At 41.6% G+C, this 17,099-nt stretch overlaps 1 protein-coding gene across 2 annotated transcripts in view; it reads left to right on the forward strand.

Annotated features, from left to right (window-relative positions):
• EBF4 (early B cell factor 4) overlaps positions 1-17,099 on the forward strand; it is a 63,115-nt gene that overhangs the window by 14,982 nt on the left and 31,034 nt on the right. For both annotated transcript variants that reach the window (XR_003121484.1, XM_025399487.1), the window contains exon 7: positions 1,238-1,306. Coding sequence is in view for 1 of the 2 variants with exons in the window: in XM_025399487.1 (XP_025255272.1) it covers positions 1,238-1,306 (69 nt within the window). In the remaining variant the exon portion in view is untranslated. The remainder of the gene's footprint in view (positions 1-1,237; positions 1,307-17,099) is intronic.

The raw sequence follows: 17,099 nt of genomic DNA on the forward strand, positions 1-17,099 counted from the left end.
AGGGCCTGGGAAGGCCTCTGGGATTAGCTGAGAAGCTAATCTTTGAGGAAATTTTGAACCCTAGGGCAGCTCTCTGGTGGGGCAGGGTGGGAGTGAGGAGGTGCACAGCTCTTGGTTCCCTTTTCCCCATTATCCAAGAGCTTGGCATTTCTAGTAAGGTCTCCCCAGGAGATGCCAGTCATACAGGGTCCTCGGAGGCAGTTCCTGAGGCATGGAAAAGAGAACAGGGTTCTGAAATCTGTGGTTGGTAGCCAGGCGCCTGTAATCCCAGCTACTTGGAAGGCTGAGGCAGGAGGATCGCATGAGCCCAGGAGTTCAAGGCTGCAGTGAGCGATGATTGCACCACTGCATTCTAGCCTGGGCGACGGATCCAGACCCTGTCGCTAAAAAAATAAATAAAGTAAAATCAATTTAAAATAAATAAATCTGTGGTTGAAACTGTGGCTACCCTTGGAAAGGGGAGTGACAAGGAAGAGGTATGACTGGCATCTGGGCTGCTGGCCACACAGCACTTCTTGGTGTGGATGCTGCTTTCACGGGTAGATTCACTTTGTGGCCATTCATTGGCCAGGCACAGTGGCTCAAGCCTGTAATCCCAGCACTTTGGGAAGCCGAGGTGGGCGGATCACTTGAGGTCAGGAGTTCAAGACCAGCCTGGTCCACATGGTGAAACCCCATCTCTACCAAAATTACAAAAATTAGCCAGGCATGGTGGTGCACACCTATAATCCCAGCTATGTTAGGAGGCTGAGGCACGAGAATTGCCTGAACTCAGGAGGCAGAGGTTGCAGTGAGCCAAGATCACGCCACTGTACTCCAGCCTGGGTGACAGAATGAGACTCTGTCTCAAAAAGAAAAAGAAAAAAAGATTCACTTTGTGGTCATTCATGAGCTCACTGTTTGAGCTCCTGTTTCTGCGTGGACCGTGTTTCCATAGAGAGAGACCCTGTAGGTGACCTGCCGCCTGCCCTTTCCTGAGTCCTCCAGGAATGAGGTGCCTTTGGGGCAGGGCTCTCTGGCCAGCCTCAACCCCAGGCTAGGCTCTCAGGGTCCCTGCGGAGGAGCCACAGCCTTTCTCCCCCAAGGCCCTGGGAGTGAGCCCCTCCAGCCCAGGGATTCCACACTCGAGACAGGACATCAGCACCCTCAGCTCAGGGCGCCCCTCACAACTCACACACTGTCATGGCCCCCTCCTTCTTTGGCTTCCGCCTTCCCTCCTTCCTTATCTTTTCTTCAGCCGGTGCTGTGACCGGAAGAGCTGTGGCAACCGGAATGAGACGCCCTCAGACCCCGTCATCATTGACAGGTACAGGCTCGAGGAGGGGGCCTGGAAGCTCAGAGGGGAGTTGGGGAGGGGCGGCTGTTTTCAATCACGGAGCACCAAGGCTCAAGGGAGGAGCGGAGCAGCCAGCTCCTGGGGCACCAGGTTGGGTGGCTCTGAGCAGAGAGAGAAACTGCCAGGCACCAGGGAGCCTCCAGCCGTGGCCCCTGAGTGAAACACCTGGTAGCCAACTTTCTGGAGCTGCTTTCCCCAACTCCCTAAGAGAAAGAGCCGGGGAGGGCAGGGAGGCTGAGAGGGGGGTGGGAAGGGAGGGGAGGAACCAGCACTCAGGGACGGGCTGCCTAGGTGGAGTGGCCAGCGTGGTCATGTCAGCAAAAACCGGGTCCAGGTTCCCAGTTCAACCCTGTGCTGTCTGACTTGACTTCTCTGAACATTCGTTTCCTTCTCTGGAAAAGTGGGGAAAGAGCTGCTGGGTTTTGGTCACAGAATTGTCGAGGTGCTGTATGTGAAAGTGCATTTGCACACCATGATTTCTATTTCTTTATTTTCTTTTTTGTGTATTTGTTTTGTTTTGTTGAGACAGGATCTCACTCTGTCACCCAGGCTAAAGTGCAGTGGTGTGGTCATGGCTCACTGCAGCCTCGATCTTCGAGGTTCCAGTGATCCTCCCACCTCAGCCTCCCAGGTAATTGGGACTACAAGCACACACCTCCACACCTGGCTAATTTTTTGTATTTTTTGTAGAGACCGGGTTTTGCCATATTGCCTAGGCTGGTCTTGAACTCCTGGGCTCAAGCAATCCGCCCACCTCGACCTTCCAAAGTGCTGGGATTACAAACATGAGCCACTGTGCCTGGCCTACTTCTTTTTGAAGAGGAAATGCATAAATAAGGTGCAAAATTCAAATGGTACGAAACAGTAATTAATGAAAAGTAAGTCTCCCTCCACCCCTATGTAGAGCATACTGTACATGTTATTTTTTATTTTTTGTAACAATGTATTTTAGATATTCCATATAGGAACATAAGCCGTATCTTATTCTCCTTTTAATAGAAAAAGCATTCATAGGTGCAAAAATTCAAGAAGTTTAAAAGGGTTTACAGCAAACTGTCTCCCACCTCTGTCTCCCAACCCATCCATTCTCCACCAAATAAGCTACCACTGTTACCATTTTCTGTTTTATCCTTCCTGAGACAGTTTGCACATATACAATAAAATAGTTATATGTTCTTTTTGTACCCTTTCCTTTTGTTTTTATAAAAATGGTGACAGTGGCTGGGTGCAGCGGCCCATGCCTGTAATCCCAACACTTTGGGAGGCTGAGGCAGGGAGATTGCTTGAGCTAGTGAGTTTGAGACCAGCCTGGCCAACAGGGTAAAATCCTGTCTCAACAAAAAATACACACACAAAAATTAGCTGGGCATGGTGGTGTACATCTGTGGTCCCAGCTACTCAGGAGGCTGAGGTGGGAGGATCACCTGAGCCCAGGAGGTCTAGACTGCAGTGAGCTGTGATTGTGCCACTGCACTCCAGTCTGGGCAACAGAGTGAGACCCTGTCTAAAAAATAATAATAATTAAATTAAATTAAAATTAAAATGGTGGCGAGAAGCACAACTTTCAGCACCTTTCTTTTTCCTTGAAAAATTTAGATCTGGGAGTTTACATCAGGACACAAGAAGTCTCCTTATTCTTTTTTTGCCACTGCAAAATATTTCATTGTATGGGTATGCCATAATTTATTTAAATAGTCGGCTATTGCTGGACATTTTGGTTGTTTTCATCGCTTTCAGGGATTTAAAAATGCTGCAGTGAATTACTTTGTTCATGTGTCATTTCACACGTGTAAATGTATATGAAGGCTATTACTAAGTAGAATTGCTGGGACAAAGAATATGTGCATTTGTAGTTTTGATAGTTACTGCCAATTCGACCTCTGTAAGGGTTATACCAACTGCATTGAAACCAGCAATTTTGAGAATGCCTATTCCTTACACTCTGGCCAATTAAGTGTTTTTGTTTATTTGTTCAATCAACAATTCTTGAGCATCTACTCTGTGCCAAGATCTTTTCTATATGCTGTGGATTAAGCAATGACCAAAATAGACAAAAAGCCTTGTGTTCACGGGCTTACAATCTGGTAGGGGAAATAGACATTAACAAACTAAATGAGTAAAATGCATAGCATGTTAGGTGGTGATAACAGCTAAGAAAAATAAAGTCATTGAGGAAGATCTGGGAGTGCCTAGGAAAGAAGGTTTGAAGCTTTAGGGTATTTAAGGTCTCACTGAAAAGATGACATTTGAGCCAAGACCTCAAGGAAGAAAGGGAGTGAGTGATGTATTTATGTATCTGGAGGAAGAATGTTCTTGGCAAGAGTGTGCCTGCTGTGTTTAAGGGACAACAAGGAGGCCCAGGTGGCTGGAGCAAGGAAGATAGTAGGAGGAAATGCTGTCAGAAATAATGAATAGGGCAGAGGAAGGCACGACCATGCAGGGTCTTATAGGCTGCATGTAGGCCACGCCTGTGGATCACTGTAAGGGCTTTGGCATGACATGGAAGCCATTGAGGGGTGTTGATAATGATAAGACCTGGCTTATATTATAGCAAGATCACTGTAGCTGCCATGTTGACAATGACCTGTATGAGGCAGGGAGATGAGTTAGGAAGCCAGTACAATAGCCCAGGTGAAGGATGATGGAAGCTGAGACTAGGGATGCAATAGGGGAGGTTGTAAGAAGCAGCTGCCTTCTGTGTACATTTCATTTCATAGGCAGGACTGACAGGATTTGTTATGGAAGGAGAGAGAGAGAGAGTCAAAGATTCAAAGATGTCTCCAAGGTTTCTGACCTGATCAACTTAGAAGGATGGAGTTTCCTGAGAAAGGTGTGATTTGGGGAAGAGCAGGTTTTGGAGGAGAAAGATCTGGAGTTTGGTTTGAGCATGTTATGTTTATGATGCTCACTAAACATCCAAGTGAGGAGCTGAAAAAGCCACTGAAAACATGAGGATGGGTCTCAAGACAAAGGTTCAGGCTGCAGATGTAAATTTGAATGAATGAAATCATCGAAGGGATGAGTGTTGATAGCAAACAGAAGAGGCCTAATAACTGAATCCTGGGATGTCTAGTATTTAGAGGTCATTGAGACGTGGAACCAGCAAAGGAGAATGAGAAGAAATGACCAGTGAGGTAAGAGGGAAGTCAGGGGAGTGTCATGTCCTGGAACCAAGATAAGAAAATGTTCCAAGAAGGAGGCATCTGCGTCCAGTGCTGCTCGTGGATATGATAACAAAGACTAGGGACTGACCATTAGATTTAGCAACGAGGAGGATATTGGTGACTGCCACAGGAGCCACTTCAGTGGAGTGGAGAGGCAGAAGCCTGATAGGATTGTGTCTAAGAGAGATCAGGAGGAGAGAGATTGGAGACAATGAGTAGAGGAACTCTTTTGAGTTTTGCTCTAAAGAGATCAAAGGAATCAGATGATGGCTGGAGCACAGTGTATGGCCAAGAAAAAATGTAGCTTGCTCGAATGCTGATGAGAAACAGCCAGGAGGGAAGGGAAAAATGAGGATGCAAGAAAGAGGGGAGAATTACTGAAGCAATATCCTTCAGGTGGCAAAAGGGATGGGACCTAGTGCACAGATAGAGAGGCTGGTTTTAGCTGGGAGCATAGACAGTTCGTCCATGGAAAAGCAGGGAAGACAGAGAACATGGACACAGAAGTGAATAAATGGGTATATCCAAGTGGGAGCTTGGACGTTCTCTTCTGATTGCTTTGTTTTCTCTGTGAACTAAGAACCAAGGTCAACAGTTGAAGATAAGGATAGGGAGGGAGACACTAGAGGGCGTGATGTAGTTATCCAAGAGAGTGAGTGAACCAGGGGGATGAATGTCTTGTGATTGACAAGCAGCACTGAGGGTATCCCTGACGTTTATGATCATAAATTTGGTGATAACTTTCTTCAGCCATGTTGAGCTGCACAGGTGCAGGTGCCGAATAGGTAAGTGGTTGCATAAAACCAGAGTTAGGGGTTTGTCAGTTGAGTAGAAGGAAACATGAGAGGGCAAGAGAGTGAAATGTATGTGCAAGGGGATATTTATTTTTTAAAAATGAAAAGATTTAAGCTGGGTAAAGAGAGGAGTGTGATGAGAGTGTGGACGTCGATTCTGATGGGGCCAAAGAATTGTTGGAGTTGAGATATGAGACAGAGGTTGAGCTGGATATTAGCTGCATGGAGAATGGGTTGCCTGCAGATGGGATTCAGGGTTGAATTGGTAATGCATGGCCAGGGAAGGTGGAGATAAGATCCTTGGAGAAAAGATGCTCACGGAATGGAGAAGAGAGTGCATTGGAAGAATTATCTGTCTATACTGACATTGACATAATCAAGAATTATGACAGGGACAAATGTTCAAGGGTGTATATAATGATCCAGGAGTAAAGCTTCATGGAGTGAAGGTAAGTGATCTCGGGGAGATAAACGGCAGCAACCAGCACTGGTTACCTTAACTCTTTTTTCTCATATTTCTGCATCGTGTAAGTGAACAGCGGTATCCCAGTGACTTCCGTTTCTCTTACTCTGAGTGAGGTTGAGCCCACTGGGTCTATTTAAAGGCTATTTGTGTTTCCTTTACTGTGAACTGCCTGTTCATATCCTGTGCTTATTTTTCTTTCCTTCCCTCCTTCCTTCCTTTTTTCTTTCCTTCCTTCCTTCCTTCCTTCCTTCTCTCTCTCTCTCTCTTTCTCTCTTTCAGTCTTTCTCTCTTTCTTTCTTTCTTCTTTCTTGACAAGGTCTTGCTCTGTTGCCCAGGCTGGAGTGCAGTGGCACAATCATAGCTCACTGCACTTCGACCTCCTGGGCTCAAGCCATCCACCCACCTTAGCCTCTGAAGTAGCTGGGACCACAGGCTCACGCCAACAAACCCAGCTAACTTGTGTATTTTTTTGTAGAGATGGGGTTTTGCCATGTTGCCCAGGCTGGTCTCGAACTTCTGGGCTCCAGCAATTCTTCTGCCTTGGCCTCCCAGAGTGCTGGGATTACAGGCATGAACCACAACACCCCACCATGTGCTTCTTTTTATATAAATTACTGACTTTTAAAAAAATTGATTTGTAGGAGTATGTATTAATGAAATTATCCCTTTGTGATGAGTTGTCCATTTTTTTAAGTCATTTAACTTTGCCTATGATGAAATTTGCCCAGTTTCTAAATCTTTTACATACTCTGGGTTTTCATTATATTTAGAAAGACCTTTATCACTCCAATATTATTTTTAAAATCTATCCTGTGGTTTCTTCCAGGATTTAGATGGTTTCGTTGTTTACATTTAAATGTTTGATTCATTTGAAAAATATTTTGTTATTATGTCCTATATGATACATGCAAAAGAAAAATAAAACAAAAATTTTAAGGTATAATAACCAATGTACACCTGTGAACCTACCAACAAACTTAAAATTAGAACATGAGAAATAACACTGAAGCCAGCTCCTCCCAGTCTCATACCACTGCCTAACCCTCTCCTACAGGTAAACCAAGTTTTGTGTTTATCATGACCTTGCTTGTTAAAAGAAAAATTCATCACAGATTGCATCATCCTAAAAAAAAGTGTGTAGGTGTAGTTTAGTTGTGCTTGTGTTTAACTTCATAAAAAAATGATATCATGTTGCGGCAACCTTCTGCAATGCTCTTTTTAAATTGAGCATATTTCTAAGATTTATCTGTCTTGTATTTAGGTTTTGCTATTATAAGCAAAGCTGCTATGAGCATTCTTGTTTGTGTCTCTTAATTTGAATAAATACAAGAGTTTGTTTAGGATATAAACTAGGACAGGAATTGTCAGGTCATGGGATACGCACATGATCATCTTAACAAGTTAGTGTCGACTGTTTTCCAAGGTGGTTTGACTAAGTAACACTTCCACCCACAATATTGAGTTTCTATTGCTCCATATCCTCACCAACACTTAATAATGTCACACTTCTTATCGTTTGCCAACCTAGTGGGTGTACAGGGAATTTTGTGATGGCCTTAATTTGCATTTCCCAGATTACTATTGAAGTTGAACATCTTTTAATTTGTTTGCTTGCTTATTTAATTAATTAATTAATTTATTTATTTATTTATTTATTTATTTTTGAGACACAGTTGCACTCCGTCGCCCAGGCTGGAGTGCAGTGGTGCAATCTCGGCTCACTGCAACCTCTGCGTCCCTGGTTCAAGTGATTCTTGTACCTCAGCCTTCTGAGTAGCTGGGATTACAGGCGCGCCATCACACCCTGTTAATTTTTGTATTTTTAGCAGAGATGGGATTTTGCCATGTTGGCCAGGCTGGTCTCGAACTCCTGACCTCAAGTGGTCTGCCCGCCTTGGCCTCCCAAAGTGCTGGGATTACAGGTGTGAGACACGACATCCGGCTTTTTGTTGTTGTTGCTGTTGATGTTTTGAGACAGGGTCTCATTCTGTTGTCCAGACTGGAGAGCAATGATGTGATTATAGTTCACTGCAGCCTCTACTCCTGGGCTCAAGCAATCCTCCCACCTCAGCCTCCTGAGTAGCTGGGACTAGAGATGTGTGCCGCTATGCCTGGCTGATTTTTTTTTTTTTTTTTTTTCCTGTAGAGACAAGATCTTACTGTGTCGCCCAGCTGGTCTCAATCTCCTCGGCTCAAGCGTACTCCTGCCTTGGCCTCTCAAAGTGCTGGGATTACAGGCTTGAGCCATTGTGCCTGGCCTGCCTTAGTGATTCTTTATAGACCCTAGATACTGATCCTTTCTCAGAGTAGTGCATTGCAAGTTGTTTTTTAATTTTTTTTTTTTTTTTTTGACAGAATCTCAGTCTGTTGCCCAGGCTGGAGTACAGCAGCACAATTATAGCTCACTGCATCCTCTAACTCCTCCAACTCCTGGGCTCAAGCAACTCCCGCATCTCAGCTTCCCAAGGAGCTAGGATTACAGGTGCATGCCACTGCACCTGTCTAATTTTTAAAAACATTTGGTAAAGACAGTGTCTCACTATGTTGCCCAGGCTGGTCTTGAACTCCTGGGCTCAAGCAATCCTCCTGCCTCAGCCTCCCAAAGTGCTGGGATTACAGGTATGAGCCACCGTGCCTAGCCACAAATATCTTTTTTTTTTTTTTTTTTTTTTGAGACACAGTCTCACTCTGGCTGGAGAAGTGCAGTGGCATGATCTCGGCTCACTGCAACCTCCACATCCCAGGTTTAAGCAATTCTCCTGCCTCAGCCTCCTGATTAGCTGGGATTACACGTGCGCACCGTAACACCTGGCTGATTTTGTATTTTTTGTAGAGATGGGGTTTCACCATGTAGGCCAGGCTGGTCTCAACTCCTGACCTCAGGTGATCCACCCACCTCAGCCTCCCAAAGTGCTGGGATTACAGGCGTGAACCACCGAGCCCAGCCTTACTCTGTGTTTTACTTTAAAAATCTTGCCAGGCACAATAGCTCATGCCTGTAGTCCCAGCTACTCAGAGGTTGAGGTAGGATGATTGCTTGAGCCTGGAAGATTGAAGGTGCAGTGAGCCGTAATCCCATCACTGCACTCCAGCTGGGGAACAGAGTAAGACACTGTCTAAAAAAAAATTCTTTTTCTCAGCTGAAGTCATGAAGATATTCTTCTATATTTTCTTCCAAAGCTTTCACAGTTTTCCCTTTCACATTTAAGTTTGTCATCCCTGTGGAACTAATTAGGGGTATGGTGTGAATTAAGGAATCAATGTAATTATTTTTTACTTAGGAACTACCGATTATTCCAATACCATTTATTTATTTATTTATTTATTTTTTTATTTTCTATTTTTTATTTTTTTGAGATGGAGTCCTGCTCTGTCGCCCAGGCTGGAGTGCAGTGGCGCGATCTTGGCTCACTGCAAGCTCCTGCCTCAGCCTCCTGAGTAGCTGGGATTACAGGCGCTTGCCACCACGCCCGGCTAACTTTTTGTATTTTTAGTAGAGACAGGATTTCACTGTGTTAGCCAGGATGGTCTCGATCTCCTGATCTTGTGATCCGCCCACCTTGGCCTCCCAAAGTGCTGGGATTACAGGCTAATACCATTTATTAAATAGCTCATCCTTTCCCACTGAGTTGTAGTACCAGCTATGTCCTATATCAAGTTTTCTACTATTTGTGGGTCTGTTCCTAGGCTCTCCATTTTATTCCTTAGTTCTATTTGATAGCTCCTATGTGATCATCACTTTTTAAAACCACTATATCTTTATAATACCAATGCAAGGACAAGTGTATAGGGCAAGTCTCCCACCTTCCCTGAACATTCTTCAGTTGAATATTGGATATTTTGATATTTTGTGTTTCCATGTACACACCACACTCCTCTTAGAGTTTTAAGTAATATTACAATGAACCTGTACGTCAGTTTGAAGAAGTATTTGTCTTTATGCTACTGAGTCTTCTGATCCATGAATATGGTTTATCTCACCATTTTTGTAGATCTTCTTTAATGCTTTTCAATGTAGTTTTATAATTTTTTAATAAAGGCCACAAATACTTATTGTTTTCATTAATTCATTTATTCAATAAATATTTATTGAGCATCTACTGTGTACCAGGCACTAGGTAAATAGTACACTTACCAGGTTCTAGGCTTTAGGAATACAAGAGTAAACAAAGCAGACAAAAAAACCTGTTCTCCTGGAGAGAGAATGTATAGGGATGGGCAATAAATAATTTTTATAAGTCTTTAGAAGGTAATAAATGAAAAAATAGAGAAAAATAAAACAAATTAGGATTGGGGGAATATACAATTTTAAATGAGGTGGTCAGTCAGGCCAAATTGAGAAAGTGGGGTTACAGGAAACACTGAAGAGATGAAGAAATGAGCTATTGTATGGGAAGCTTATTTCCAGATACTATTTGTATTTTGTTACTATTGTAAATGGCATCTTTTGTTATGTTTTCCAATTCTTTGTTTATATTGTAGAGAAATGCAATTATTTTTGCATTGATCTTTGTCTTTAGATTTGCTTAATTTTGATTTTTTAAAATGTAGATAGCCATCTTATATAAACAAATACTGTTTTGTTATCCAGTCCTTATATATTTTATTTCTTTTTCTTGCTTTATTGCACTGGCTAGAACCTCAGTTACAGCTTTGAATATAAGCAGTGGCAGCGGGCATTCTTTTTTTTTAATTTGAGACAGAGTCTCGCTCTGTCACCCAGGTTGGAGTGCAGTGGCATGATCTCAGCTCACTGCAACCTCTGCCTCCTGGGTTCAAGTGATTCTCCTGCCTCAGCCTCCTGAGTAGCTGGGATTACAGACATATGCCACCATGCCCAGCTAATTTTTGTATTTTTAGTAGAGACAGAGTTTCACCGTGTTGGTCAGGCTGGTCTCGAACTCCTGACCTCGTGATCCACCCACCTTGGCCTCCCAAAATCCTGGGATTACAGGCATGAGCCACTGCACCTGGCTGGTTAATGTTAAGCCAATTCTACATTTCCCAGATAAACCCCACTTAATAAGGATGTATTATCTTTTTAAATATACTGTTGGATTCTACTTTACATTTTGTTTAGAATTTTTGCATCTATGTTCATAATGGATATTTTTCTGTAGTTTTCTTGTAATTTCTTTGTCTGGTTTTGGGATTGGGGTAGTGCTGGCCTCATTTGAGTTGATTGGGAAGCATTTTTTTCTCTTCAATTTTTTTGGAAGAGTTTATGTGGAATCAGTATAATTTCTTCCTTAAATGTTTGGTAGAATTCACCCTAAAGCCATCTGGGGCTGGAGTTTTCTTGTTGGAAGGATTTTAACTGTAATCTCAATTTCTCTAACAGATATGGAAGATTATTCATTTCTTTGTGAGTGAGCTTTGATAATTTATGTCTTTCAAGGAATTTGTCAATTTCTTATAAACTGTTGAATCTGTTGGCATAACATGTTTATAATATTCCCTTATCATCCATTTAGTATTTCTAGAACCTATAGTGATATCATCTCTCTCATTCCTGATACTGGCAAATTGTGTCTTCTCTCTTTTTCCTATCTGGCTACAGGTTTATCCATTTTATTGATCTTATAAACAAACCAGCTTTTGGTTTCATTGATTTTCTCTGTCGTTTTTCTGTTTTCTGTTGCATTGATTTCCACTTTGGTATTTATTTCCTTTCTTCTGCTTACTTTTGGTTAATTCCTTCTCCTTCTGGTGTATTAAGGTGGAAGCTAAGTTATTGGTTTAAAATCTTTCATTTTTGTCTTAAAATAGACTTTTAGAGACATACATTTCTCCTCAAGTACTGTTTTAGGAGCATACCAACAATTCTGATAAGTTTTCATTTTCATTCAGTTTAGAATGCTTTCAGATTTCCCTTTTGAGGTCTTTTTTGACCCATGTGTTACTTAATTTCCAAAAAATTGGGGGGATTCTTCTAGAATCTTTTTATTATTAATGTATTTTATTTACTTATTTATTTTGAGACTGAATCTCACTCTGTCACCCAGGCTGGAGTGCGGTGGTGTTATGACGGCTCACTGCAGCGTCAATCTCCTGGGCTCAAGCGCTCCCTCTGCCTCAGCCTCCTAAGTAGCTGGGACTACAGGTGCATGCCACCATGCCCAGCTAATTTTTGTATTTTTAGTAGAGACAGGGTTTCACCATATTGGCCAGGCTGGTCTCAAACTCCTGACCTCAAGTGATCCAGGCCTTGGCCTCCTCCCAAAGTGCTGGGATTATAGGCACGAACCACCGTGCCTGACCTTTTGTATTTTTTGTAGAGATGAGGTCTCACCATGTTTTCCATGCTGGTCTCAAACTCCAGGGCTCAAGCAATCTGCCCACCTCAGCCTCCCAAAGTATTGGGATTAAAGGCATGAGTCACCATGCCCAGCCCTTCATTATTATTTTCTAATTTAATTGCATTGTTTGTCAGGCAACATGTACTTTGTGTGACTTGAATCCTTTTGAATTTATTGAAACTTGCTTTATGGCGTAGAATATGGCTCACATTGGTAAATATTTTGTCTGCGCTTGTGAAGAATGTTTATTCTGTTGTCACTGGGTGAAATGTTCTATAAATATCAAACAGGTCAAGTTAATTGATGATGTTGTTCAAGTGTTGTTTTAGCTGATTTTCTTCCTATTTATTCTATTATTGAAAGAAGGGTATTAAAATTACTGGCCATTATTGTGCATTTGTCTATTTCTCCTTGAGGTTCTATCAATTTTCCTTCATATAATTTGAATATTTATTGTTAGGTACATGGATGTCTAGAATTATTATGTCTTCTTGTTTAATTGACTTCTTTATCATAAAATTCATGAAATCTACTTTGATAATATATAGTGACACTAGCTTTCTTTTGACTATTGTGAGCATGTTAAATGTTTTTTCATATTACTTTAAATAATTTGCATTTAGGTACAAATAGATTTACATATTATATATACATATATATTTTTTTTATTTTTATTTTTTATTTTTTTGAGATGGAGTCTTGCTCTGTTATCCATGCTGGAGTGCAGTGACAGTGATGCAATCTTGGCTAACTACAGCATCCACCTCCTGGGTTCAAGTGATTCTCCTGCCTCAGCCTTCAGAGTAGCTGGGATACAGGCACCAGCCACCACACCCAGCTAATTTTTGTATTTTTAGTAGAGATGAGATTTTACTGTGTTGGTCAGGCTAGTCTTGAGCTCCTGACCTCAAGTGAGCTAGTGACCTGCCCACCTTGGCTTCCCAAAGTTCTAGGACTATAGACGTGAGCCACTATGCCTGACCAGATTTACATATGTATATATGTAAATATTATATATATTATATATACACATACAAATATTTTATATATATACATATATATTCATTTTTAAGACAGAGTTTCACTCTGTCACCCAGGTCAGAGTGCAGTGGTGCAATCGTGGCTCACTGCAACATTCACCTCCTGGGTTCAAGCAATTCTCCTGCTTCAACCTCCCGAGCAGCTGGGACTACAGATGTGTGCCACCACGCCCGGCTAATTTTTGTATTTTTGGTAGAGACGAGGTTTCTCCATGTAGACTAGGCTGATGTCAAACTCCTGACCTCATGTAATCCACCCACGTTGGCTTCCTAAAGTGCTGGGATTATGGGCATGAGCCACCATGCTGCCCGGCCAGATTTACATATTTCAAGTACATTTCTTGCAGACAGCATACAGTTGGATTTAAAACTCCAGTATGATCATCTCTGCCTTTTTTTGGGATATTTAGACCATTTACATTTAATGTGATTATTGATATGGTTAGGTTTGAGTCTATTATCTTGATATGTGCTTTCCATTTATTCTGTTTCTTCTTCATTCTTTTTTTTTTTTTTTTTTTTGAGACAGAGTTTCACACTGTTGCCAGGGCTGGAGTGCAGTGGCATGATCTTGGCTCACTGCAACCTCCACCTCCCAGGTTCAAGCAATTTTCCTGCCTCAGCCTCCCAAGTAGCTGGGATTACAGGTGCCCACCACCACGCCCAGCTAATTTTTTGTATTTTTAGTAAAGATGGGGTTTCACTATGTTGGCCAGGCTGGTCTCGAACTCCTGACCTCATGATCCCCCTGCCTCGGCCTCCCAAAGTGCTGGGATTACAGGCGTGAGCCACCGCCCCTGGCCCATTCTTCTTTTCTTTATCTTTTTCTTTGTTCCCCCCCGCCCCGCCCCTTTCTTTAGGTGACTTGGGTTTTTCAGATTATTTTATTTTTGTCTCCTTTGTTGGCTTCTTAGCAAAACTCTGTATTTTGTTATTTCAGTTGTTTATTTAGAGCTTATTGTGTATATCCTAAACTTATTGCAATCTACCTTCAATTATACCCCTTCTTGTATTATATGCTATTACTGTCACAGACTTTATTTTTACATGTTGTAAATCCATAATATATTGTTACTATTTTGTTTTGTCAATTGCTTTTAATGAGATTTAAATAATATTAAAAATATTTTATCTATTCATCCATGTAGTTACCATTTCCTTTCTGTTTATCCAGATTTCCATCTGGTACCAATTTTCTTAGGCCTGAAGGGCATCCTTAAATATTTCTTGTATTGTTTGTGAAAGCTATTTTGCTGGGTATAGAATTATAGGTGATAGCTGAGTTTCTTTTTTATTAGTTTTTAAGATGTTGCTCCACTGTCTTCTCTCCTGCATTTCTGATAAGAAATCTGATGTTTATCCTTATCTTTGTTCCTCTGCACATAACATGTCTTTCGTTTCTAGCTGCTTTTAAGATACTGTTATAATTCATTTTGAGCAACTTGATTATGACGTACATTGATGGAGTTTTCTTCATGTTTCTTGTGCTTGGGGTACATTGATCTTTTTGTGTCTGGGAGTTTAAAGTTTTCATTCAATTTGGAAAGTTTTTGACCATGATTTATTCAGTTATTTTTTTCTGCCCCTCTTCTTTGGGGACTTCAATTACTCACAAATTGGAACTTCTTGAAGTTTTTCTGCAGATCACTGATACTCTTCATTTTTTTTTTTTTTTGAATTTTTTTCCCTCTGTGTTCGTTTTGAATAGTTTTAACTGTTATGCCTTCAAGTTCACTAGTCTTTTTTTCTGCCAGTTTTCGTCTGCCATTAATCCCATTCCATGCAATTTTTAAAATATCAGACATTGTAGTTTTTATCTCCACAAGTTTGATTTGTATCTTTTTCATATATTCCATGTCTCTAAGTTGTTTTGTTTGTTTGTTTGTTTGTTTGTTTTTTGTTTTTTTAGATGGAGTCTCGCTCTGTCACCCAGGTTGGAGTGCAGTGATGAGATCTCGGCCCACTGCAACTTCCACCTCCTGGGTTCAAGTGATTCTCCTGCCTCAGCCTCCCGAGTAGCTGGGGTTACAGGCACGTGCCACCACGCCAAGCTAATTTTTGTATTTTTAGTAGAGATGGGGTTTCACCATGTTGGCCAGGCTGGTCTCGAAATCCTGACCTCAGGTGACCTGCCTGCCTCAGCCTGCCAAAGTGCTGGAATTATAGGTGTGAGCCACTGCACCTGGCCCTGTGTCTCTGTTTCTGAACATATAAAACACAGTTATAATAACTCTTCTAATAGATTTTTCTGCTGATTCTAATATCCGTGTCTGTTCTGAGTCAGTTTCAATTGATTATTCTCTTCCTTACAGATCTTTTTTAAGCATCTTGGCATGCCTGGTAATGTGTAATTGGATATCAGATATTGTGAAGTTTTTCTTGTTGGGTGGTAGATATTTTTGTATTTCTATAAATCTTGAGCTTTGTTCTGGGATGTAGTGAAATAACTTGGAAACGGTTTTGTCTTTTTGAGCCTTGGTTTTGTTTTTGTTTTTGTTTTTTCTTTTTTGAGATGGGAGTCTCACTATGTTGTCCAGGTTGGACTTGAAATCCTGGGCTCAAGCAATCCTCCCACCTCAGCCTCCTGAGGTAACCAGGACTACAGGTATGTGCCACTGCCCTCAATGAGCCTTGCTTTTATGATTTCTTAGATGGGTCCACAGCAGTACTCAGTCTGGGGCTAATTATTCCTCACTACTAAATTAAGGCCTTCCTGAGTACTCTACCCAATGCCCTATGAATTACGAGGGTTTTTTTCAGTCTGGTTGGTAGAAACAAGCACTATTTTCATCCCTATGTGAGCACCAAGTCATGCTTCCTTTATTCATTTTGAGTGATTCTTTACTTGGCTCCAGATAGTTTTCTCACATGCATGCCCTTATCAGTACTCTACTAAATATTCAAGGAGGTCCTCCACAAATCTCTAGGATACTCTTTGTATGCAGCTCTCTCCTCTCCAAGAAGTCTAGCTACCTTGGTCTCCCTGGACCCTGAGCTCTATCTCCTCAACTCTGGGAGTCTGCTGGAAAGTGCCTCGGTTCCTTCTCCCTATGCCACAGCCTGGAAACTCTAAGAGCATTATGCTGGGATATTTTTAAGGTTTAGCCTGTTTATTTCTCATCTCTTGGGGATCACTGCCCTTCGTTGTGTGATATCTATTGTTTTGAAAAATGTTGTATTTATTTTGTCTGGTTTGTTTTGTTTTGTTTTCAGGATGCAGGTAAATGTGGTCTCTGTTACTTCATCTTGGCTATAGCAGAAGTGTGTTTCTTAATTTCCAAATATGTGGTATTTTTCTAGTTATCTTTTGTTACTAATTTCTAAGCTAATCGTGTGTCTTATTGGATCTCCTATATTACACATGTCCATTAAATCAAGATTGCATTGTTCAGATCTATCTTTCCTTATAATTGCCTACTTGATCTATTGGAAGCTGAGAGATGAGGTTATAATCTCCCATATGTGTTTTCAGCTTATCCCTGTTGTTCCATCAGTTTTTGACACATATATATTATTAACTATTCGATGAATTGTGGACAGGTTTTTAAAAACTTTGTAACTTCAGGCTGGGCATGGTGGCTCACACCTATAATCCCAGCACTTTGGGAGACCGAGGCAGGAGGATCATGAGGTCAGGAGATTGAGAGCATCCTGGCCAACATGGTGAAACCCCGTCTCCACTAAAAATACAAAAAATTCGCCGGGCGTGGTGGCGGGCGCCTGTAGTCCCAGCTACTCAGGAGGCTGAGGCAGGAGAATGAGGCAGGAGAATGGCATGAACCCAGGAGGCGGAGCTTGCAGTGAGCCGAGATCATGCCACTGCACTCCAGCCTGGGCGACAGAGCGAGACTCCATCTCAAAAAAAATAAATAAATAACTTTATAACTTCCTTCTGAATTGAAGCTTTTATCAGTATTTATTGATACTTTATTTCTAATAATACTTTTGCTTCAAAGTCTGTTTTTTTTTTTTTTTTTTTTTTTTTTTTTTTTTTTTTTTT

The sequence above is a fragment of the Theropithecus gelada genome, chromosome 10 (genome assembly GCF_003255815.1).
Source record: "Theropithecus gelada isolate Dixy chromosome 10, Tgel_1.0, whole genome shotgun sequence".
Taxonomy (NCBI): domain Eukaryota; kingdom Metazoa; phylum Chordata; class Mammalia; order Primates; family Cercopithecidae; genus Theropithecus; species Theropithecus gelada.